The sequence below is a fragment of the Ascaphus truei genome, chromosome 2 (genome assembly GCF_040206685.1).
Source record: "Ascaphus truei isolate aAscTru1 chromosome 2, aAscTru1.hap1, whole genome shotgun sequence".
Classification (NCBI taxonomy): domain Eukaryota; kingdom Metazoa; phylum Chordata; class Amphibia; order Anura; family Ascaphidae; genus Ascaphus; species Ascaphus truei.
Genome location: NC_134484.1, coordinates 474,095,187 through 474,121,667, shown reverse-complemented (window position 1 = coordinate 474,121,667; position 26,481 = coordinate 474,095,187). Strand labels below are relative to the sequence as shown.

Genomic DNA, 26,481 nt, shown 5'->3' with positions numbered 1-26,481 from the left:
GACATTCCAGAATTGGACGCGTTCAAATATCTCCAAATTCGACATTTCACACAGAAAATATTCCCAACATTAGAATTTCCCCCTCTCACTAATTTTGAGCAGCTGTGTCGCAACACCGCTCATCAAAAAGGTCTCATAACTAAAATATACGCTGAAATGGAGATGTCAGCAGACCCTCCTATCCATGAATATATGCTCAAATGGGCAGCTGAATTGAATACAGTTATAGACAGAGAGGAAGGGGAAGATATATGGGAAGCTACCTCAGGAACTTCCATATGTACCACAACAAAGGAAAATATTTATAAAATATTGTTCCACTGGTATCTTACCCCAGTGAGACTAAGACAAATCTACCCTCTGGCCTCCGACTTATGCTGGAGAGGCTGCGGACAAAAGGGTGACATGGCCCACATTTGGTGGTCGTGCCCAGAGATTCAGAAATATTGGTTAACTATACAAACTATAATAAAAGAGGTCACAGACCTCACAATACCCATCGATCCGCTGACCTACTTACTGGCCAGGCCAATGGAGAATATTGACTGTCCAGTAAGAAAATTAATCTCCTTCATTCTTACAGCAGCTAGGTGCGCAGTGGCTGCCTCATGCAAGAGGGTATCATCCCCCCCACCCCCCCAAGCAAACAGTGAAAAAAAGGATCCATTAAGTAATGCTAATGGAAAAATTGTCAGCCTTTCTGAAAAGATCCACAACGACCTTTTATAAAGTCTGGGAACCATGGTTGATCCAACCAACAAAGTAGAAACCCTTACATCTAGAAGGGAGGCGACCCAGGTATCTGAGAGGAGAGCTGCGAGGCTGGTCCCTGGTGAACGGGCTGAGGGGTTGAGTGCCAACCCCCTCCCCCACCCCCTACTTCTCCTCTCCCCCTTTTCTTTTTCTCTTTCGCTCTTCTTTTTCGGTCCACTAGGACGATCGGAGGCCTAGCAAGGACCTACGCTATCCTATTCTACTCTTTCTTAATGAAAAACAAAAACCCTGTATTAGGCTAAGAAATATCATTATGTTTGCTCAATGTATATATGCCTAATAAAAAAAATTGAAACAAAAAAAAAATAGTGCATCAGCTCTGGTGGACCCACCAGTTTCCGATGATGAAAAATAAAACACATTGAGTGAAGTTTAGTCAGTCATATTTCATATTGCCATTAAATGTGTGATCATGAAAAAAGGTCTACTGTGATTCAAATGATTATATGATATATTAAAATGATCGAATCAACACAAAACTATGAGTCACTAGAAACAAATCTTTAATGTCACACTATTTCAGTGTGGCTTGTTTGACTTCTCTGTTGCAGTAAACCAATCCTAAACAAAAGGATTAGAAGAAGCGTTTTATAAACAATATATGAAGTGTGAACTCCTCATACCTCGCACTTCTATCTTTAAAGAAACAAGATGATGGGCCATCAAGAACACACGTTATCACTCACAAGAGGGCAGCGGTAGATAACTTATGTGGCAAAGTTGGTGACTTCACGACTGACTGCCCTTTTTTAAAGATAGAAAATAAAATAATTGTCTTAAAGTCCCAGAAGTTTCAGGCTTTGTCTCTGTTGGGCCACTGCCCAGACAGCAGTATATTCAGTCATCCTTTAGTGAAGCTCCTTGTTTTTTGGAAGTTCTCCATACACTTTGTCCAGATAACGGGCTTCTAACCTTTGTCTGTTCTGTGATGTATGAGGAACCTCTCCTAGTGGGAAAATTGGCTCACATAACACACACTTATCTTGTGTAGACTTCTCACACTAGGGATTGCAATAACCCTCATCAGAGCTTAATGAATCCCAGTATATGTGAACAGCTTTCCCTACACTGGGTATAAGGGAAAAGGCTTCATCACCATGTGCTCACACTGTGGTGTGACATTTTCCTCCACACTGGTGTATAAAGAGGTTCAACTTCCTTATAAAGGATTTCCCTTACTCAACACACGAGATTTCTTCCCTGTGTGAACACTCTGGTGTGTGAGAAGGCTTTCTTTTTGAGAAAAGTTTTTTCCACACTTCGAACATGTAAAAGGTTTCTCCCCTGTGTGAATACGCTGGTGTCTAAGAAGGTGACCTTTATTAGCAAATTGTTTCCTACACTCTGGACATGCAAAAGGTTTCTTCCCTGTGTGAATCATCTGGTGTGCGAGCAGGCTGATCTTATAAGAATAGCTTTTCCCACACTCTGTACATGTGAAAGGCGTCTCCCCTGTGTGAATTTTATGGTGGGCAAGGAGGTTCCTCTTTTGACAGAATTTCTTCCCGCACTCTGAACAAGCAAAGGACTTTTCCCCTTTGTGGATATGCTGGTGTGCAAGAAGGTGGTGCTTCTGCGTGAAACTTTTCCCGCACACTGTACAATCAAATGGTTTCACTCCTGTATGAATCCTCTGGTGTGAAAGGAGGTTCCCCTTCTGACAAAAGCTTCGCCCACATTCTGTACAGGTAAAGGGTTTCTCCCCAGTGTGAATCCGCTCGTGTTTGCGGAGGCTCTTAGCGTCACTGAACCGTGTTCCACACTCGGAACAGGCAAAAGGTTTTTCCCCAGTGTGGATACGCATGTGTGTGAGCAGGTCCCCATGATGCTTTAAACTTTTCCCACAGTCACAACAGATATAAAGCGGAGCTCCTTGGCTTCTTCTAGACCTTTTCTCATGTACTGTGCTTGACCCAGAGTCAATCTCCGCTGTGTGCTGTACAAGCTCGGCAAATTCATCATCCTCTTGCAATGGTTCCTTGGACGTGTCCACTGTGTCACAGGGATCGTTAGTGTTTGTCATTTCTGGGCTTCGAGGAGTCAAACAATTTCTGGAAATATCAGAGCTCCAGTTTTGATTCTCATTCAAAAAACGATCTAATAGAAGTAAATAAAATAATGGTCCATTAAATGATACAGATGTAATTTGTATACACTTATTCTCTATATAATTAGTATTTATGCATGTATATCCTCATTTATATAGGGCCCACTGCGTTTTACAAGAGAATTAGAACAGGGGTGAGCAAACTTTTTATGCCGAGCCCCCCTTTTCATCCATGACATTTCTCGGGCCCCCCCTCCCTGGTGTAATCAAAATCACATGACGTCAGTGCACGTGAGCTGGTTCAGCCAATGAGGGCGAACCAGCTTTGTGGCGCGTCCGCCATGCGTCTACAATCTCCTGCAGCCAAGTTCACAAATCGCTTGGGCTGCAGGCGTGCGCGCAGGCAGTATACTAGTATTGGATCACTGTTTATTTTATTAAAAAATAACAAGAGTTCCAGCACTCTCTGACTCAGATAAAGTCCAAAAACTAGGTATATTCCAAAAAAAGGAAATAATTTAATATATGCACAAGATAATATAGCACCACTTGGAGTGATGCGGCGCAAATTTTAATCATTTGCGCCACATCACTCCAAGTTGTGCTATATTTTCTTGTGCATATATTAAATTATTTACTTTTTTTGGCATATACCTAGTTTTTGGACTTTCTCTGAGTCAGAGAGTGCTGGAACTCTAGTTATTTTTGACTATTGGTTGTGGGGTTCCGTAAGCACCCTGCACATCTATATTTATACTGATTAAAGTGAGTGCTGTCTATCCTCTGAGTAGGTTCACGGTTTATTTTATTGTTTGCTGTCATTTGGTAATATGTTTTTTCTGGTGCACAAAGGCAATCCATTTGAGGGGGCATTCATCCACCTCTTTGCTACCTTCCTTCCCTTCCCCTTCCTTTTTTCCTTCTCCCATTTGCTTTCTCCAGTGTCATCCACTGCTACCTACCAGTATTATGTATTCTTTATTTATTCCCGTTTTAAATGTTGCCCATGGATCAGGGATCCCCATAACCAAACTCAAGAGGGGTACTGATGGATCTCCCCTGCTGATCGATACTCCCAAGTGACCCCCCCTGACCCAAAGAATAACCCTCAGCCCCCCTAAACTCATCCTCCTCCCAAGCCTCTCAATTCTGCCATCTCTGTCTGACCTTCATCCCTCCGTTTAGCTGGGGGGAGGGGTGCTCTTCCTGGTCCTGCTGGAGCTCCCTGGGGATAGGTGTTCATTTTGTGGTTTTTAGGGTCATGAATAGAGGATATGCAGCATATTTTAAGGGTTAGACTGGGTGAGAAAGTTCTCCGAGTGAACATAGAAGTATTACTTCAAGTGTAGTTATCCATTACCCTATATGTATTATTAAAGAGGTTTCTAGATAACAAGAGACTCAGAAGTTAAAAGTCTGAAGAATGTTGAATTATGGAAGGGATTTATATATACCAAGAGACTCCTGCACTTATGAGTTTAAGTGGGTATACCTTTAAAGAGGGTTATTTTTTAATAGTTTTGAAGCAGTTTCTTTAACTGTGCATGGTTTGTAGTTAGTCGGGGTATATAGAATTAACTATATGAATCCTGCTGAGATGCTCCTATCACTGGGCATCAGTTCTCTTCCTACATTATGTATGTAACGGGTATTCCCCCACCCAATCGCATATAGAGTGTATGTGAGGGGGAACCTATATGTTACCAGGTGTGGTGCATTACCTGTTGGTTCACAGGAGGGCTGAGCTTCCACCACGGGGAACCTGGGGTACATACATATAACACAATCTCGTGGTGCAACGCCTCCACCTGCGATGGCTCCCACCAGAGGAGGAGTGGTTCCTTGCAGAACAAATATATATATATCTCACTCTACACACTGTATGTAAATATAACCAATGACTTTACTGTTGCAATACGTATTCATGTATAACAGGTGTCCCCCTCTGGAGGAGACACTAACTACTGCGTCTCGCAGGACGCTCCCACCTACACCGGGTGATCCCACCCCGTGCCCAATAACCCCACACAATATGTCCCGCACTCTTTAGGTGAGATGATATGAGTGACTGCGCAGCCACCGGTACCGTGTGAGTATAATGTAGGATTGTTGGTGCACTTGAAGATTGATACCTGCCCGGGGCTCCCACCCCGGGTTCCGCAGACTACGACAGGGATTCCGCCCGATCCGACGTCGTCCTCCACACCGCGTTGGGTGAATTCCAGCGTGGATAATATCACCTTAGTCTCAGGGTTTTTGGTGGCGTTCCGAGCCCAGAACCCACCTCGCAGGGCTGCACGGCTTAAGCGCTGTGTCCCTGACTATCCAAATAGCTAATGGGACAGTGTCCCTATCTAGGGCCTGTCCCTATAGCACCACAAGCTACACAGTGGCTCAGGACCTAACTGGGACCTAGGGGGCTGCTGGCCTAATGCAGTGGGTCACTAACCCCTGCACTCACCTCCTTCACCTAGCTTGTCCTGGTCCTGACTAACTGCGTAGCTGCAAACCCGCGAAATGTATCTTTTCTTGCCTGCAGGGCAATACTTCAGCCCTATTGGCTCCCTGGCATCACGTGGGGCGCAGCTGAGGCTCATGGGACTTGTAGTCCCTTCCAAGAGCCTGTCCCTGGTAGGCTAGGGTTTGCACGCTATCACTGCGCATGCGCAATGTCCCTGGCTGGCCACCGCACCAAAATCTGCACTGCGCATGCGCTAATACTTAGAAGCTGGCGGCGCCCTCGCCGCCCTGCTTCGGGAGCGCCGGGAGCCCTAACGACGCGATTGCGGCCCTGGCAACCCCCGAGCAGGACTCTGACCGCCCCCACTCTTCCGATCGGCCGACGGGACCGCCATTGGGCTCGGCGGCACCCGCGATCGCCAGGAAGGTGAGGGGGGCTTGGCAGGCAGGGGGGACCTGGCTACATGTAGTAGGAGTGGGTGGGAAATAAATTACCCCACAGGATTTAACTTCTGAAATTCTTTGGTTTAAAAATAAGCAGTAAAAGCTGAAAAGGTGAATAAGTTGCTGTTTGAATAAGAAGATATCTTCAGTCTCTTTGTGGTCCTGTGGATTCCTGGCTCTCTCTGCTGCATGTACATCATGTCCACCCAGCAGCACTAATGAATCAGTACTAGGTCGTGGAACACAAGGATATTAGGATACTCACCATCAACAGTAAACGTAATAATTTCATTCTTTATGGTGGTCAGAAGTTCCTCGGTGTCCGACTCTTCATTCTCCATCTTAATCTCGAGAGTCTCGGGTACAATCACCGGGGAACCTGCCAACAAGAAAAGGGAAATCCATCATGTGAAGCTGGGAGTGGGGGCTCTTCCTGTGATATCACCGCCTCTAATACGTGTAGAATATAATACCGGTTCTAAAGCAACGTGTTACCAGCGCCTCGGACAGTAAATGTCGGAGCTTCAGGAAAATTACATCTTACTTGCTGGTGGCAGCAAAATATCTTCTACTCACTTAACAGGTGTGGATCCATGCTGGTAGTGAGCAGCGCTCCTGTGAATGTGCCGAGATAGGAGGCTCCGTGATCCTAAGTTACTGTGTATCAGCTGTGCCCGAGATCCATCAGAACCATGGCTGGGACTATAGGAAACAAAATTGTTAGTTTGATCACTTTTATTGGACCATAATACAGTTTAAGCTTTAAAGCAGCAATACCCAAATCTTTAAAAAAAATAATGATAATGAATTCAGGGTAGGAAAGCCAGGGATCCCCAGGATATAAATTCCACTATTTTTCTTCTCCGGGTTCTGGAGATACTTACTAATTAAATTACTGTGATTAAATCCCCATTCCTAAGAAAATGGCTGCCAAATCTCAGGCCAATAGGAAGCCGCAACATCATCGGTTGCAGCTTCCTATTGGATGACAATTAAAATCACCTTTTTTGAACACCAGGAATACGGGTAACGTCGCTGGGACGCTGCAGTCACATGAGCTAAACAGAGAGCAGATAAACTCAGGGAGAACAGCCCGTTCCTATTCTGTACATTTTCTGAAAAGGGGAGTTAGTTAGGAGGGGGGGTGGAAAAGCGGAGTTAGTTAGGAGGGGGATAGGGGAGTTAGGTAGGGGGGGATAGGGGAGTTAGGAGGGGGATAGGGGAGTTAGTTAGGAGGGGGATAGGGGAGTTAGTTAGGGAGGGGTAGGGGAGTTAGTTAGGTAGGAGGGTGATAGGGGAGTTAGTTAGGGGGGTAGGGGATTAGTTAGGGGGGGTAGGGGAGTTAGTTTTTGGGGGGATAGGGGAGTTAGTTTTTGGGGGGATAGGGGAGTTAGGAGGGAGATAGGGGAGTTAGGAGGGGGGAAGAGGGGAGTTAGGAGGGGGGGGAGAGGGGAGTTAGGAGGGGGTGAGAGTGGAGTTAGTTAGGGAGTGATAGGGGAGTTAGTTAGGAGGGGGGTGAGAGTGGAGTTAGTTAGGGAGTGATAGGGGAGTTAGTTAGGAGGGGGGTGAGAGTGGAGTTAGTTAGGGAGTGATAGGGGAGTTAGTTAGGAGGGGGATAGGGGAGTTAGTTAGGAGGGGGTGAGAGTGGAGTTAGTTAGGGAGTGATAGGGGAGTTAGTTAGGAGGGGGATAGGGGAGTTAGTTAGGAGGGGGTGAGAGTGGAGTTAGTTAGGGAGTGATAGGGGAGTTAGTTAGGAGGGGGATAGGGGAGTTAGTTAGGAGGGGGATAGGGGAGTTAGTTAGGAGGGGGATAGGGGAGTTAGTTAGGAGGGGGATAGGGGAGTTAGTTAGGAGGGGGATAAGGGAGTTAGTTAGGAGGGGGATAGGGGAGTTAGTTAGGAGGGGGGTGAGAGTGGAGTTAGTTAGGGAGTGATAGGGGAGTTAGTTAGGAGGGGGATAGGGGAGTTAGGGCTGTTCTATACAGCATGCGTCCGCGCGTGCCTATGCGAAAGCGCGTGCACGTGCCGCATGCTGTTTGTGTATACACTGTGTGAGTATACTGTACAGTGTTTGTTTGTGTGTGTGGGTGTGCGTGTGTGTTTATGTGTAATTTATTAAAAAAAAAAACATTAATAAAAATTTTATTTTTACCACACTTGTGTAGACTCACAAATACTTCTATAGAAACGTCAGCCAACAACAAATCCGCGCGCACGGCGCAGCACGCGCACGGCACTATACAACGTGCCTTAGTTAGGATGGGATAGGGAGGATTGCTGATCACCTAATTAATGTCCCATCATCAAATAAAACTTCATTGCAAAATACAGAATTGGTTCAGGATTGTGTCATAACTAAACCATGTTGTATAAAACCCCATAAGAATAGCAATTTCGTCTTAATGCAACACATAGTAACATACTGTGCAGTGCTACAGTATGAATAAAAAAGCATATACATCTGGTGCTCCCGTTTGGCATCAGAGAGACTTTGATAAACGCTCCCGATTCTCTCGCAGGTCCAGCAGTTCTGTTCCATACTGACACCGTCTCACTGTCTCCCTTTCCTATTTCATGCACCTGCAGTAATCACCTCCATACACGGGAGTTATATACCTACCCCGCCTGCAGTAATCATCTCCATACACGGGAGTTATATACCTACCCTGCCTGCAGTAATCACCTCCATGCACGGGAGTTATATACCTACCCTGCCTGCAGTAATCACCTCCATGCACGGGAGTTATATACCTACCCTGCCTGCAGTAATCACCTCCATGCACGGGAGTTATATACCTACCCTGCCTGCAGTAATCACCTCCATGCACGGGAGTTATATACCTACCCTGCCTGCAGTAATCACCTCCATGCACGGGAGTTCTATACCTACCCTGCCTGCAGTAATCTCCGCCATGCACGGGAGTTATATACCTACCCTGCCTGCAGTAATCCCCGCCATGCACGGGAGTTATATACCTACCCTGCCTGCAGTAATCCCCGCCATGCACGGGAGTTATATACCTACCCTGCCTGCAGTAATCACCTCCATGCACGGGAGTTATATACCTACCCTGCCTGCAGTAATCCCCGCCATGCACGGGAGTTCTATACCTACCCTGCCTGCAGTAATCCCCGCCATGCACGGGAGTTATATACCTACCCTGCCTGCAGTAATCACCTCCATACACGGGAGTTATATACCTACCCTGCCTGCAGTAATCCCCGCCATGCACGGGAGTTCTATACCTACCCTGCCTGCAGTAATCCCCGCCATGCACGGGAGTTATATACCTACCCTGCCTGCAGTAATCACCTCCATACACGGGAGTTATATACCTACCCTGCCTGCAGTAATCCCCGCCATGCACGGGAGTTATATACCTACCCTGCCTGCAGTAATCCCCGCCATGCACGGGAGTTATATACCTACCCTGCCTGCAGTAATCACCTCCATGCACGGGAGTTATATACCTACCCTGCCTGCAGTAATCCCCGCCATGCACGGGAGTTCTATACCTACCCTGCCTGCAGTAATCCCCGCCATGCACGGGAGTTATATACCTACCCTGCCTGCAGTAATCACCTCCATACACGGGAGTTATATACCTACCCTGCCTGCAGTAATCCCCGCCATGCACGGGAGTTATATACTGTACCTACCCTGCCTGCAGTAATCCCCGCCATGCACGGGAGTTATATACCTACCCTGCCTGCAGTAATCCCCGCCATGCACGGGAGTTCTATACCTACCCTGCCTGCAGTAATCACCTCCATGCACGGGAGTTATATACCTACCCTGCCTGCAGTAATCCCCGCCATGCACGGGAGTTCTATACCTACCCTGCCTGCAGTAATCACCTCCATGCACGGGAGTTATATACCTACCCTGCCTGCAGTAATCCCCGCCATGCACGGGAGTTATATACCTACCCTGCCTGCAGTAATCCCCGCCATGCACGGGAGTTATATACCTACCCTGCCTGCAGTAATCCCCGCCATGCACGGGAGTTATATACCTACCCTGCCTGCAGTAATCCCCGCCATGCACGGGAGTTATATACTGTACCTACCCAGCCTGCAGTAATCCCCGCCATGATTCCCAGCAGGGAAGAAACCTCGTATCCGGTGCTGTGACAGCTGTTTAATCCCCTCGGGGTATTTCCGGTATTGCAGGAGTAGCACAGTAACCCCAGCTACATGATGTCACTTCCTGTGTATGGGAGGCATCGTGTTACCAAGCGTTCCATTGCACTGTCACACACAGACACGTGTGCAGGAGATTTAAAGAGACACTGCCCAATAGATCAGGATCTCACCCTAACGCAGTAATACATGGAATTGTAAATATATTAGCTGCAAGTTCTATTATATAATTAAGTAATAATCCCAGAAGAACAGGGCATTACTGGCCAATAATGCCCTGGCTGGAAGAGTTGAAGGCCTGAGGCTAAGCCGATGGACTTTAACCCAGCCAGGGCATTATTGGCCAGTAATGCCCTGTTCTGAGGGGATTATTACTATTATATGCTAAATTTAGGCTTTTTAAAAAAAATTCATAAAAGATACCCTTTGTAGTCATATTGATTTTTATCAGCATGATTGTCTACAGTCTTAGGCTGAGTTCAGGGTGAATACTACGCGCCGTGCGTGCGCTTGCATGCGCGCGCTTACGTGCGTCACAATTTCGGTTTGTTCGGTGGGAGATTTCAAACTGAGAACTACACCCGGCGGCAAAGTACAGAGTTGACGCTGCTACTTTTGCCGCCACAACCGAAAATGATATTTGGGGCTGAGTCGTGTCACGTGAGCTGGTTCAGCGAACCAGTTCCGTGACACGTTCGCCACGCCTCTGCCGTGCCCCCAAACGCCGCGCCCCAACTCCTGCAGCTAAGGCACAGATCGCTGGGCTGCCGGAGCGCGCGGCGGTGGCTCGCACGGAAGCTCGCGGCTGTAGTTTCTACCCTGAACTCGGCCTTATGCTTTTACTGCAAGTTTCTTTAAAAGGAAATTGTACATACACACAGCCCCCTCTATATACAAACACGCTTGTGCAAACACACACACACACACGGCAACCCCCCCCTCTATACACACAAACACACTCTGAACCCCCCCCCTACACACTCTGCAGCCCAAAACCACCCTCCTCTACACCCACAAAACATACAGCTGCTCTCCTCCACCTGCTACACTCACAACACACACACAACAGTCCCCCTCTATGCCCACAAACACACACTGCAGCCCCTCTGTAAACCCACAAAACTGCAGACATACACACCAAAACACACTCTGCAGCTCTCCTCCACACCCACCCACACTGCAGCCCCCCTCTTCACCCACAAAACACACTGCAGACACACACCTACATAACAGACTGCAGCCCCCTTTACATCCACAAAACACACACTGCAACCCCCTCCTCTACCCCCACACTGCAGACAAACACCAACAAGACTCTGCTGCCACCTCTACACCCACAAAACACACACACACACCTTTCCCCTCACACTCCTGTGTATCTGGCTGCAGGCAGGGGGAGGAGTCAGTGTCTGGCTGCAGGCAGGGGGAGGAGTCAGTGTCTGGCTGCAGGCAGGGGGAGGAGTCAGTGCCTGGCTGCAGGCAGGGGGAGGAGTCAGTGCCTGGCTGCAGGCAGGGGGAGGAGTCAGTGCCTGGCTGCAGGCAGGGGGAGGAGTCAGTGTCTGGCTGCAGGCAGGGGGAGGAGTCAGTGTCTGGCTGCAGGCAGGGGGAGGAGTCAGTGCCTGGCTGCAGGCAGGGGGAGGAGTCAGTGCCTGGCTGCAGGCAGGGGGAGGAGTCAGTGCCTGGCTGCAGGCAGGGGGAGAAGTCAGTGTCTGGCTGCAGGGAGGGAGGGGGAGGAGTCAGTGCCTGGCTGCAGGCAGGGGGAGGAGTCAGTGCCTGGCTGCAGGCAGGGGGAGGAGTCAGTGCCTGGCTGCAGGCAGGGGGAGAAGTCAGTGTCTGGCTGCAGGGAGGGAGGGGGAGGAGTCAGTGCCTGGCTGCAGGCAGGGGGAGGAGTCAGTGCCTGGCTGCAGGGAGGCTGGGGGAGGAGTCAGTGTCTGGCTGCAGGCAGGGGGAGGAGTCAGTGCCTGGCTGCAGGGAGGCTGGGGGAGGAGTCAGTGTCTGGCTGCAGGCAGGGGGAGGAGTCAGTGTCTGGCTGCAGGGAGGGAGGGGGAGGAGTCAGTGCCTGGCTGCAGGCAGGGGGAGGAGTCAGTGCCTGGCTGCAGGGAGGGTGGGGGAGGAGTCAGTGCCTGGCTGCAGGGAGGGTGGGGGAGGAGTCAGTGCCTGGCTGCAGGGAGGGTGGGGGAGGAGTCAGTGCCTGGCTGCAGGGAGGGTGGGGGAGGAGTCACTGAATGGCTGCAGGCACGGGAGGGGAGGACTCAGTACCTTGCTGCTGCCTCCTGTCCAATCACCTCCCCTGTCTGAGAGCTGATGAGAACTGAAAGCTGATTGGCTGAAAAACTTGGCAGGGTGCCAAAAATTCCAGCCCATTACTGATTGATCAAAATTCCTGGCATTATCCAATCAGTGAGCGGGGATTTCAATAATGCCCGGAATTTACCAGCTTTAGCCTACAATACCATTTAGCCATATATTTAGCATGCACATTTATCAGCCACACCGTGTAATGTTTACTTTCCATCACTGAATTCTATGCTGCAAATCCTCAAGGGGACAAGGAAGTATTTTTGTATTGTTGTTACACCAACATAATTACAAGTCTCTTCCTCTCTGACCCCAGGCTGGGCAGCAAAGCCGTGTAACACAGAATGACTAAGAGAGAATGGGAGATTGTGGGTTAAACACACAGGCAGATCCCACTCTGGGGATAAACTCAGCAGGGCAGGGAGGGGCCGCGGGAATTTGGATAATAAGGGTAAATAGACAGGAGACGTGTGAATAATAATTATAGATCATTACAAAAAAGTGGAACACAACCCTGTTTGACAAACAGCAGGAAATTGGGAGGAGGAATCTCTGCCTATCAGAACAGATATATTATTACTATATTCTGATGATTACCTTGTTGCTGCTTGTGAGTGAGTCCTGCCGGCCTGTGATTACTCCCTGTATTCCTCCCTCACTGGTCCCAGTCCCCTGCTGCCCAGTACATTAGTGGCTATTTGCCCAGACTGCAGGTCTCAGGAAGCCGGGGTGTGAGCAGCTAATGAATGTCTGAAGCTTCCTATTGTGCAGGAGAAGAGGACAGTCCCACTACCCTTATGGGGGGTTACTGCCCCGTTTATCCTCTGCCCCTCCTTTATCAGCCCCTCAGCAGCTGCTCATTTCCCCTGCATGATAACACAGCCCTGTCTGTACCTGGGGAGGGGACGCCTCATTTACTGGGATCTCACTTCCAGCAGAAGTGCCAGTAACTACAGGGGCCAGTATCTCAGGCTCCAAAGGACACCCCGGTACTAATTCTGTGAGAGAATAGACAGGGGGATCCTGCAAACATTACAAAGCGATATCCCATAAATATGTCAGTAACATGTAACACAGATAAACACGCTGTTCTTATAGTCACTATAACAATGCTCCAGGAACAGTGTGTTTATAGGAGAACTCATTGTGCATTGTATAAAGCCGTCTGTGGTACAGCTCTGTCCTGTCAGATTAAACCGATAGTGACAGTGCGGCTGGTGTTGAAGAGGTTAATCCCCAGAGCACTGAAAGCTTTAAACTCAGGGGGGGGGGGGGGCAGAAAAGTTTAAGGGGTCAGTCCCATCTACGACCAAAGTGTGCTAATGGCAGTGACATGGTTAAGGGGTCAGTCCCTCCTATAATCATTGTGTACTAATGGCAGTGACAGGGTTAAAGGGTCAGTCCCTCCTATAATCATCGTGTACTAATGGCAGTGACAGGGTTAAAGGGTCAGTCCCTCCTATAAGCATTGTGTACTAATGGCAGTGACAGGGTTAAGGGGTCAGTCCCTCCTATAATCATTGTGTACTAATGGCAGTGACAGGGTTAAAGGGTCAGTCCCTCCTATAATCATTGTGTACTAATGGCAGTGACAGGGTTAAAGGGTCAGTCCCTCCTATAATCATTGTGTACTAATGGCAGTGACAGGGTTAAAGGGTCAGTCCCTCCTATAAGCATTGTGTACTAATGGCAGTGACAGGGTTAAGGGGTCAGTCCCTCCTATAATCATTGTGTACTAATGGCAGTGACAGGGTTAAAGGGTCAGTCCCTCCTATAATCATCGTGTACTAATGGCAGTGACAGGGTTAAAGGGTCAGTCCCTCCTATAATCATCGTGTACTAATGGCAGTGACAGGGTTAAAGGGTCAGTCCCTCCTATAAGCATCGTGTACTAATGGCAGTGACAGGGTTAAGGGGTCAGTCCCTCCTATAATCATCGTGTACTAATGGCAGTGACAGGGTTAAAGGGTCAGTCCCTCCTATAATCATTGTGTACTAATGGCAGTGACAGGGTTAAAGGGTCAGTCCCTCCTATAATCATTGTGTACTAATGGCAGTGACAGGGTTAAAGGGTCAGTCCCTCCTATAAGCATTGTGTACTAATGGCAGTGACAGGGTTAAGGGGTCAGTCCCTCCTATAATCATTGTGTACTAATGGCAGTGACAGGGTTAAAGGGTCAGTCCCTCCTATAATCATTGTGTACTAATGGCAGTGACAGGGTTAAAGGGTCAGTCCCTCCTATAAGCATTGTGTACTAATGGCAGTGACAGGGTTAAAGGGTCAGTCCCTCCTATAAGCATTGTGTACTAATGGCAGTGACAGGGTTAAAGGGTCAGTCCCTCCTATAATCATTGTGTACTAATGGCAGTGACAGGGTTAAAGGGTCAGTCCCTCCTATAATCATTGTGTACTAATGGCAGTGACAGGGTTAAAGGGTCAGTCCCTCCTATAATCATTGTGTACTAATGGCAGTGACAGGGTTAAAGGGTCAGTCCCTCCTATAATCATTGTGTACTAATGGCAGTGACAGGGTTAAAGGGTCAGTCCCTCCTATAATCATTGTGTACTACTGGCAGTGACAGGGTTAAAGGGTCAGTCCCTCCTATAATCATTGTGTACTACTGGCAGTGACAGGGTTAAAGGGTCAGTCCCTCCTATAATCATTGTGTACTACTGGCAGTGACAGGGTTAAAGGGTCAGTCCCTCCTATAATCATTGTGTACTACTGGCAGTGACAGGGTTAAAGGGTCAGTCCCTCCTATAATCATTGTGTACTACTGGCAGTGACAGGGTTAAAGGGCCAGTCCCTCCTATAATCATTGTGTACTAATGGCAGTGACAGGGTTAAAGGGTCAGTCCCTCCTATAATCATTGTGTACTAATGGCAGTGACAGGGTTAAAGGGTCAGTCCCTCCTATAATCATTGTGTACTAATGGCAGTGACAGGGTTAAAGGGTCAGTCCCTCCTATAATCATTGTGTACTAATGGCAGTGACAGGGTTAAAGGGTCAGTCCCTCCTATAATCATTGTGTACTACTGGCAGTGACAGGGTTAAAGGGTCACATCAGGGGTTTGGAGCCTAAAAGTGTTTTTACCTCATTGGTAAAGCCAGTGATGTGAGACTTGGCAGAGGTGTGATTCCCGCTGGCTGCTCCCTTCTGTATGATGTCACTGTGTATAGAACATGTGTTTACACAGCCAGAGCCCGGCCCCCCATTATCAGCTCTGTGAGTAGGACACGGGTGGAGATAAAGGTAAGGAAAACATTTAGGCCTAGGAAATGCAATTTGTAATTTCTAAAAATGAAAGCAGACAAATCTTTGCTATTAGCGCGGATGGATTTGTTTAGGAAGACCAATTTATAGGTCAATTCTATACAAAAAGTTTGTTTTCTGGCTACATAAAATCGCACCTTTTATCTGTGGCCCTGAAAGGGTTAATCTGCCTGCTACATAAATTAATCCACAAGGGTTAATGGGAAGTGATCTTTTTACTTCATGTTCGGAAATAATTAAAGTTAGAATTTTTTTGTATTTGATATAATTTAAATGGCAAAGTTGTATAAGCTTTTAGTGTTAATTACAGCAAAGAAATAATTAAATCATGACTTTAGCCCATTATTTATCACAGGGGCCCCCGTCACACTAGAGCGTTGTAGCTTCCTCTGGCACCAGGGTTGCCACCTTCGACTGACGGTCAACCCAGAGATTTTTTTTTTTTAAATGACACTGTGTTGCCATGACAACGGGATGCTATGTAACGGCATTCGGCGTCAAGTTGCCATGGCACCGCATGACGTCATGGCAACGGACGTCACGTGATGCAGTTACGTCACGTGACTTTCCCGTTCGTATGGCAATGCAGCGCCATTTGATGTCGCGCAGCCAAATTGACAGTATTTGCAGGGGGACATTGCTGTTGCGGGCACTATTGCTGCAGTAATGATATATGGAATTGTATATTGCTGTACCTAAAGTAATTTCTATTATTTTTAACTAATGCTGATGACAATTGTTGCACACAGATTACGTTGCCACAACTCAACACACACACACACACACACACACACACACACACACACACACACACACACACACACACACACACACACACACACACACACACACACACACCTATATATACACACACACACACATCTATATATATACACACACACACACACACACATCTATATATACACACACACATCTATATATACACACATCTATATATACACACATCTATATATACACACACACTATATATATTCACATATACACACACATATATATATACACACACATATATATACATGTAGCCCTTTTTCTGAATCCCAGATCTAAGGTAACTACTGGTGTTGTATATACCTGTGGTTTCAGGAGCTCTGAGCCTCCGCTGTGGGGGAGCCTAGGGTCATACCCTTACATATCATGGTGCAGCGCCTCCACTTACCCAGGATCCCCATATTAGAGAATCTACCCTGAGTAAGAAACATACAACGATATTGTGCAACAGGCAACCTTTTACTATGGCGATTAGTTAACGAAAGCTTAGAGAGTATACATGACACGTCTTAAACCCTTATACTTTATATATCACATAATGTAACACACACACAGTGGCTCAGCCACACCTTGTTAGGTATAATGTTCTATACACAGGTGGCTCTGCCACTCTCCCAAGGAGTATGTCCTGTAACTAGTATCTGTACAGCATAGTATGCTGGCACACTGGTGCCCCCAATTAGTTAGTGGGAGGCGGGATCAGCGCCTGATGACCGGTGTAGGTGCACTTGTTGACTAAAGATACCTTCCGGTCACTACGGTGACCACACCACTTCACACAGGTCCCCAGTGTTGCTCCAGCCTTGCGCCGACACTCCGCTATGCTGTGCGGTCTGTTCTCCAAACCAAGATGGCGTCCGCAACTCCGCAGCTGAACCTGCACTAAAGGATAGGTCCCTAACTACTACGGCCGTCCCTACAAAAGCAGCACCCTACGAGGACAGGGGTAATGCTCCTGGGGGCTGGGGAATGTCTCTGACCTAAGCGGATGGGTCACTGACCCTCCGCTCACGCACACGAGGTTCCGCCACCTTCCTCCTTCACCTCTTACTCGTGTCTCCCACCGCCCACACGCTTCCTGTCTCTCTCTATCCAGAGTCTACCACACAATTGGTCCCCAGCCTCAGCTGACTCCTCCACGGTTCACAGTTCAGAGTTCAACCCCCAAAGTCCCGCCGGATTGGTTGCCGTTCGCGCGCTTTCCTCGCGCATGCGCAACCTTGCTATTATACATTGACCTTACTTGCAAAAGACAGTATGGTGCTTCCGGCACTAGTAACAGCGCGGAACCCATATATGTGCACACATTTCTAATACATCCTTACATTCTCCCCTCCCCAGAATCCAACGTCCCCGCTGGACTACCTACATAACATATATGTGAACTTATTTACACAGCACTTCTCCCTTAAATTAGGTTACACATTTCATTGAGCAGTACTACCATAGATTGCATTCTATGCCGAGCCCACTGCTGAGCCTCATAATGGGGTGCCCCAAATTGATCATACGCCATTCTCATGGGAGGCTGACTGGTTCTTTGACTTCGCCGAGGTTGATCCTCCTCGGCTTCCTCGGCGAAGTATCCGGTCTCAACTGGTATTTCCATCTCTACCCTTGAGGGGTTCTCAGCATTAGTAAAGTCTCTCTGGGGTGTGAAACATGGGCTTTGTGGATCTAAAGACTGACTCACTGGAGTCAGATCGTCGATGTTCAGGCCAAGAGGCTCTTTACCCGTGGCTCCTTCGGGAGATGCCCCCGCGGCCGGAAGGCCCCTTTGAGAGGTTCCTTCCATCGGATCCTCAGAGGTGGCAAATTTTACAGTCTCTAGGCCATCCTCTGGGTTTTCAACTTCTCCATCTATTTGCGTAGCGGGTAATTCCAACTCGTCGTTCCCTACTTGAGGTATGGGAAGCAGGTGATTCCTATGCCACACTTTTACGCGGCCTTCAGAGTCTTTGATCCGATACACGGGAAGGCCAGGCATCTGTGACTCCACCTCGTACACACCTTCCCGCCACCGGTCCGCCAATTTATGTTTCCCAGGAACACCTAAGTTGCGTAAAAGGACCGCGTCCCCGGGGTGAATCTCCTTGTGACGTACTTTGTGATCGTAACGTCTTTTATTTCCCGCATTCAATTGCGCTGCCGTTCGTTCAGCCAATTGATAGGCCTGCTGCAGACTGTCCCTTAGCCGCTGTACATATCGAAAATGCGTTCTATTGGATACCCCATCGGTAGATATCCGCAGTCGCACATCTACCGGTAATCGGGCTTCTCTTCCGAACATCAAAAAGTACGGGGTGTACCCGGTGGACTCATGCCGAGTACAATTATAAGCATGTACCAATGTCTCCACGTGCTTACTCCACTCCGTCTTTTGTGGGCTTGTCAGAGTTCCTAACATATCTAACAAAGTGCGATTGAACCGTTCGGGCAAGGCATCCCCTTCAGGGTGGTACGTGACTTGGCAATGTTCAGTAGGGTAAGCAATTCCTTTATCAGTGTACTTTCAAAGTCCCTACCCTGATCAGAGTGAAGACGATTTGGTAACCCGTAATGAATGAAATACTTTTCCCACAGGACTCGGGCCACCGTTACGGCCTTCTGATCTTTCGTAGGGAACGCTTGGGCGTACCTGGTGTAGTGGTCGGTGATCACGAGAACATTGCTAATGCCCCGACTGTCGGGCTCAATACAGAGAAAATCCATACACACCAGATCTAGGGGGCCCGAACTTTTCAAATGTGCCATGGGAGCCGCCCTGGTGGGCAGTGTTTTCCTTTGTAAGCAGCGATTACACCTTCGACAATGCTGCTCCACAGATTCTCTCATCCTAGGCCAGTAGAACCTATCGTGTAGTAGCCCAAATGTCTTATCAATGCCCAGATGGCCATGGTCATCGTGAAGGGCCCGAAGAACCATGGTCAAGCGTTCCGGTAGAAACAGCTGACGCCGATCGGGATGGTTGTGATATGGGATCACCCGATATAACAAACAATTGTCCATTTCGAACTTCCCAAACTCATTCAACAGGAGTTTCACCAAGTTTTTGGGGGCTTGCTTAAGTATAGAAGGATTATCTTGTTGTACCGCTTGACGGGCCAGCTCCACTATCGGGTCTTGAGTCTGGTAATGTACTAGATCCCTCCACGAGATGATGTTATCTTCCGTGATATTCATCCCTTCTCGACCCTGATAGGCCCGGGGAATAGCTCGCGAGTGACATCCTAAAGAATCAGCAACCCGTAGTTCCGAGAATGCCACTTGATCATTGACTACCGCAGCCACAGAACAGAGAGCGCGGATGCCGGGACCCGGGATTTCCTCCCACACTTCTTCATCAGGGGTGGTTTGAAGGCCTGGTCGACGGGACAGGGCGTCGGCCCCTACGTTGGTGGGTCCCGGTTTGTATTTGAGACTGAAACTATAGTTGGCCAGGGCGGCCAACCAATGGTGTCCCGTGGCATCCAATTTGGCTGACGTATTTATATAGGTCATGGGGTTATTGTCCGTGCGTACTTCGAACTGTACCCCATACAGGTAGTCGTGCAGCTTGTCCACCACTGCCCATTTCAGGGCCAAGAATTCCAGCTTATGAACCGGGTAGTTCTGCTCACTGGGTGTCAAGCTTCTGCTCGCATACGCCACTGGGCGAAGTCCCGTCTCGTACTTTTGATGCAGGACGGCCCCCAGCCCACTGAGGCTGGCGTCCACATGCAAGACGTATTCACGCTCCGGATCTGCATAGGCCAGGACTGGGGCCTGAGTGAGGCTGGTCTTTAAGTTCAGAAAGGCCTGCTCACAGTCCGGGGTCCATTTTTCCCCAAAGGGTGTTTGCGCCGTGACCCCTTTTCGTTCTGTCTCTCCCGGATAGATCTTTAAAAGATCATTCAATAACTTGGCTTTGCTGGAATAACCTTCCACGAACCGCCGGTAGTATCCACAAAATCCCAAGAAGGACCGCAACTCTTGGACATTATGGGGTCTAGGCCAATTCACCACAGCCTCTATCTTCCCTGGGTCGGTGGATACTCCATCAGCCGATACGATGTGACCCACATACGTCACGGAGGATCGACAGAACTTGCATTTGTCCAGAGACAGTTTGAGGCCCTCCTCCTGAAGTCTATCCAGCACCTTCATCAGCCTCTCGGAGTGTTCCTCTAGAGTCCGCCCGAACACTATAATGTCATCCAGGTACACCAAGCATTCTTGCGGGTTCAGGTCTCCGAGGGTCTTCTCCATTAATCTCTGGAACGTGGCCGGGGCCCCGCAGATCCCTTGTGGCATGCGGGTAAATTGATAAAATCCTAATGGGCAGATGAAGGCCGTCTTTTCTTGGTCTTCCTGGCCCATGGGTACTTGGTAGTACCCGGACCTGAGATCGAGCACACTGAACCATTTACTTCCCGTCAGAGCGTTCAAGAGATCCTCGATTCGGGGCAGCGTGTACTGATCGGGGATGGTGCGGGTATTCAGGGTTCTGTAATCCACACAGAGACGGACCGTCCCGTTCTTCTTGCGGACTACCACGATGGGCGAGGCGTAAGGGCTACGAGATCCTTGCACGATACCAGCCTTCTCCATCTCGGCGAGTAATCTCCTCACTTCTTCGACGTCCCGGGGTGCGAGCCGGCGGGAGCGCTCCCGGAAGGGGGTAGCGTCGCTCATTCGGATGGTATGGTGGGCACTGCGACTGCACCCCACATCCATATCACTAGTGGAGAACACGCTCCTTCGGTCTTGTAGCTCGACTTGCAGTCTCTTCCTCCATTCATCCGGGAGCGGAGAGTCGCCGAAGTCGAATTCCAACAATGAGTCAGGGGTAGGAGGAGAGTACTTGGATCGTTTCGTCGAGGCCTTCTCCTCGGGAGTCACGGGGTATATTCTTCCCAGCATCTGACGCCGATCAATAGTCATGTGATACGGGGAGATATTCTGCACGTACACCCAGGTGCGATCCGGAATCTTCCCGGGCCATTTCTTTACGGAGGCCAGTACTTCGTAGCCCAACCGTTGTTCGTCTTGGGCCACGCTTTCCAAGGCGAAGAGCTGATCCTCCGGCCGTCGTTGGGGATAGTGGCAAGCAGCGACCATCATTCGTCCTTCCCCCGGGGGAATTTGAGTCAGTCCCCATTCTTGACTGTAGAGTACGCCATGCTCCTCTTCGGTCGCAATTTTACCGCAGACCTCTTGGAGGGCGGGGCAGGCTGCTAGGGCCAGCAACGGGGCTTCTCCCGCTTCTTGCAAAAACCTGCAGAACACCGCGCGCACAATGTCAGCGTTGGTCCCCAAGATGATTGGGGCGCTGGAGTGATCCTGAGGTTCGGGGCACACTAAGGCCTCCACTTCCATGGGGTGATGTTTACCAGTGTTCAGTTGGGGAATATCTAACTGCACCTTTACTACTCCGTCTATGGGGTAATCCTCATGACTCAATCCCCTGAGTCGCAAGGCATCCGCAGAGAGTAACGGTAATCGATGTAGGTGTTGATCGTAGAAGGGCCGGTATACGATGGTTACTTGGGATCCCGTATCCAACAATGCGGCGGCGTAGATGCCCTCGATAACTACCCGAATAATGGAGGCGGGGCCGATTCGGTGGCTTGGGGAGGGCGGTGACGCCTCTCCATCCTCCAGGGGTTGGCACGGCATCGACTGCGCCGGCCGGGACGCCGTTTTTCGCAAGGTGGGGCAGCGGGCACGTAGATGTCCCATCTTTCCACACGCGTAGCACTGCATTTGGCTGAGGTAATTCTCGCCTCTCCCGGTTGACGAGCTTCGCCCGGTCGGGGGACGAGATCTGGACGTCACTGGGGCGGCGACATCCTCGGGATCGAGATCCCCAGGTTCGGGCACGTCGGCCTTGGGTTCCACTTTCTTGACTTCCTTACTCCCGGGCTGTGGCTTTTTCCCGGGGGCTAGGTCACGCCCTAACAGCACCGTCTCGTGCGCTTGGACCCGGTCCATTAGGTCGTGAAACGATAAGGCTTGCCCGGGCGTTAGGCAGCTACTGACCCGCACCGACACGGGGTGCAGGGGTAGGAGCCCCCTCAACAGCTGGGTGGTGCGCAGTCCATTGGCTTCCATTCTTGGCAACACGCCCTTCCTCACCAGGTTCCATAAGTACAGGTGTAGTCGCCTGAGGAAGTCGGATACCGTCTCCCCTTCCTTCTGGGCTAACGCATGGAATTTGGCCATCAGCGCATAAGTATCCACCGGAGCCCCATACGCCTTTGTCAGGCAATAGATGAGATCTGCTGCATCAGCCTCCGGGTTGTCATCCCGGTAGTAGTGCACCATGTGGGACGCAGGGGGTCGTAAGCACTCAACGATGCGTTGTCTTCGGACCGCGTCCGTGCAGGTCCATTCAGGCAGCACCTGTTCGGTGTGATCCAACCAGTCCTCTATTCCTACTTCCCCTTGGGGCGTGGGTTTCTCACCGGAGAAGGCCTTCAACTTCCTATATTGAAGCGACTGGGTGGTGTTGTGGAGAGCGGCTGCTATTGCGGGAATAGAGGTGTCTCCCGGTAAGTTATCCCCGACTGCGGGGTAAGTGTCCAGTCTGGATAGGCTAAGGCGGTTGAGGCCGGGCCACAGGCCGGACGGGGTGGACGAAGAGCCTAGGCTCAGGGCTGCCGGCCAGCGAGGTTGCAGGCCACGGTCAGGGGAGTGGTCTGGGCCCCCGGTTGCAGCACCTAAGATGGGGGTGTACTCTCTCTGTGGGGTGGAAGTGGCTAACGGTTCGGAGGTGTCCACTTGGACTAGGGGGCAGCGTACCCCTGGGGCCTCGGGTAGCAGCAGTACACGGGGCAGTGCCTCGTGGCATATCTCTTGTTCAGTGGCGTACAAGACCCGGCGCCAGGCCTGGTCACGGTCATAGAAATGGTCTTGTACTTGGGCATTGTCCAGGAGCGGGAGCTTTCGGACCTGCTCGGTCACAGTACCTAACGAGATCGTGGCGGGGACATGGCCCAGCGCGAAAGCACGATTCAAGGGAATCCCGCGCCGCTGGGCCCACTTGCGCACCTCGAGCGCCGAGGGCACCGACATGATGTGGGTTGGTTGCACAATAGAGAAAAAAAATGTGGGGGCACCCCAGGTCTAAGATCTCAGCAGCGCCTCCAAATGTAGCCCTTTTTCTGAATCCCAGATCTAAGGTAACTACTGGTGTTGTATATACCTGTGGTTTCAGGAGCTCTGAGCCTCCGCTGTGGGGGAGCCTAGGGTCATACCCTTACATATCATGGTGCAGCGCCTCCACTTACCCAGGATCCCCATATTAGAGAATCTACCCTGAGTAAGAAACATACAACGATATTGTGCAACAGGCAACCTTTTACTATGGCGATTAGTTAACGAAAGCTTAGAGAGTATACATGACACGTCTTAAACCCTTATACTTTATATATCACATAATGTAACACACACACAGTGGCTCAGCCACACCTTGTTAGGTATAATGTTCTATACACAGGTGGCTCTGCCACTCTCCCAAGGAGTATGTCCTGTAACTAGTATCTGTACAGCATAGTATGCTGGCACACTGGTGCCCCCAATTAGTTAGTGGGAGGCGGGATCAGCGCCTGATGACCGGTGTAGGTGCACTTGTTGACTAAAGATACCTTCCGGTCACTACGGTGACCACACCACTTCACACAGGTCCCCAGTGTTGCTCCAGCCTTGCGCCGACACTCCGCTATGCTGTGCGGTCTGTTCTCCAAACCAAGATGGCGTCCGCAACTCCGCAGCTGAACCCGCACTAAAGGATAGGTCCCTAACTACTACGGCCGTCCCTACAAAAGCAGCACCCTACGAGGACAGGGGTAATGCTCCTGGGGGCTGGGGAATGTCTCTGACCTAAGCGGATGGGTCACTGACTCTCCGCTCACGCACACGAGGTTCCGCCACCTTCCTCCTTCACCTCTTACTCGTGTCTCCCACTGCCCACACGCTTCCTGTCTCTCTCTATCCAGAGTCTACCACACAATTGGTCCCCAGCCTCAGCTGACTCCTCCACGGTTCACAGTTCAGAGTTCAACCCCCAAAGTCCCGCCGGATTGGTTGCCATTCGCGCGCTTTCCTCGCGCATGCGCAACCTTGCTATTATACATTGACCTTACTTGCAAAAGACAGTATGGTGCTTCCGGCACTAGTAACAGCGCAGAACCCATATATGTGCACACATTTCTAATACATCCTTACATACACATATATACACATATATTATATATATTTATAAAAAATGAATAGACGATATCGTTCTGTGGCTAACAAAATGCTTTTATTTGTGCGAGCTTTTGAGATACACTGATCTCTTCTTCGTGGTACATTTGAATAAAGCAAGCAAGGTTTAACACACACACACAAATATATATACACACACACACACACATATATATACACATACACACACACATATACATATGTAACGGGTGGACCCCCTTGTCTGACCCACCCAATCTCACATTGGCCCGTGTGGTCTAACCGGTCCCCATTACGTGATCGTGTATGGTGGTGCACCTGCAAGTAACAGGACTCCTGAGTCTCCCGCTTGATGGTATTAGGGGATGTCATCAGGACAGGTAGCTGAGGTAGTGGGTGCGAGTCCAACTTACATCATGTGCAGCGCCTCCACCTCATCAGGATCTATGCTTCCGCAGGGAGATGGTCCTGGTGAGGAACTCCTTCTCGGTGGTGACTGCCACTGTAGAGTAATCTCACACTCACACAGTGGGGGTTTCATTAACAAGGCCATCTTTATTGTAGTATGGGATGTAGCAGACTGCCCCATGCAGCTGCCGGCTCTAGCCGCACATCTCTTCGTGCTGTCCCTTTGCCAGGTACGCCCTCCCGTATTGAAGTGGGATTCCCTCTTCTCCTAGGGAGATCACCCCTGTGCCAGGTCCCTGGACACAGAGTGGCTTAGACAGACTTGATTGGTCAACCTGGACCGCTAGTTACTGCACTAGGGTCACAAAGTGTTCCTACAATCCCTTATGCAGGAGCATACACTTTACCAGCTACTTCACACAACTGCTGGTCAACACAACACTAACTGACAGTGTTGTGCCTTATATACTTCAGGAGGCAGGCGCATCTCTGATGTCACTATCCAGGGACTCAGAGCATACAGCCACTCCCCTCCATACATAGGGCACCTCACCAGGGTGAGAGGGAAAACCTCCATAACTACTGCTGGCATACCTGTACTTATCAGGACTTACTGCCAATAGAGAGGAAAGTAGTATACCATTATTATGCATGGCTATACATATATATATATATGTAACCCTGGTCTCCAGCAGCCCCTTGAGACCCCCCTCCCCTGGAGCAGCTCGAGCGCGGGTGCCGAACGACCCGACGGCTGCTTCCAAGGGTGGGGGCTGGAGCAGGGAGCAGCGCGGCTTCTCCTGCCTGCGGCCGGTTACCGGGGACGCGATCGGGCCGTTGCTAAGGCCGCAATCGCGTCTCTAAGGTCCCGGCGGCCGCAGAGCAGGGCGCCGCCATTACCCACTGACTCGCGCATGCGCAGTGAGTCCCCGGTGGTCCAGTTAGCTCGCGCATGCGCAGGGAGGCTGCGAGAGGCAGGGAAGAGTCGCGCGAGCGTGAGGATAGTCAGGGGAAGGATGAGGCAGCCCCAGATAGCTTGCGCAGGCGCAGGAACAGCTCAGGAAGGGTTGCGGCGGCCATTAGGAGTTAGTGTAGGCAGAGGGGAGGAGCGCACGCGGCCCCAATGTTATAGTAAGGGCCTCGGGACTACAATTCCCATGAGGCTTAGGGCCAGGCACACCAGGTGGGACAGTGTGGCCAATGAGGGCCAAGAGTCTGAGGGGAATTGGATACATTTCGCGGGCAGAGAGCTGCGTGAGTCAGTTGGAGCAGCGGAGCTGAAGGGGAAGGAAGGATGCAGGGAGTGAGTGCAGCTCCTGCATCCAGATAGGTACCCACACCCTCCAGGTAGGCCCCAACTCCCCACCAGGTTAGTGGGTAACTGATAAGGGACGGCCCTAGATAGGAAGGTAACCCTTAGTGTGTGTAAGGTGCAGGTTTGGCAGTGCCACAGCGGATAGTGCTGTGCGCACTGGCAAATAGGCACAGCGTGCGAGCAGTGTGTTTGCTGCGGGTTCCAGGTTTATGTGTATGAATGTTGCATGTTGACGCTGCGTGTACTGAGTGCAGTGTGTGTGCAGCGTGTGTTACTGTCTGCAGGCTGACTGAGAGCTGTGTGTCGGCTGCAGGCGTGTT

General features: G+C 50.0%; 1 protein-coding gene across 1 annotated transcript in view; it reads right to left on the bottom strand.

Moving 5' to 3' along the window:
- Positions 1–1,260: 1,260 nt before the first annotated feature.
- The window catches only part of LOC142488380 (uncharacterized), a 47,894-nt gene continuing 22,673 nt past the window's right edge, over positions 1,261–26,481 (bottom strand). The window contains exon 6 of the mRNA XM_075588851.1: positions 1,261–2,491. Within this exon, the coding sequence (XP_075444966.1) occupies positions 1,934–2,491 (558 nt within the window). The 3' untranslated portion in view covers positions 1,261–1,933. The remainder of the gene's footprint in view (positions 2,492–26,481) is intronic.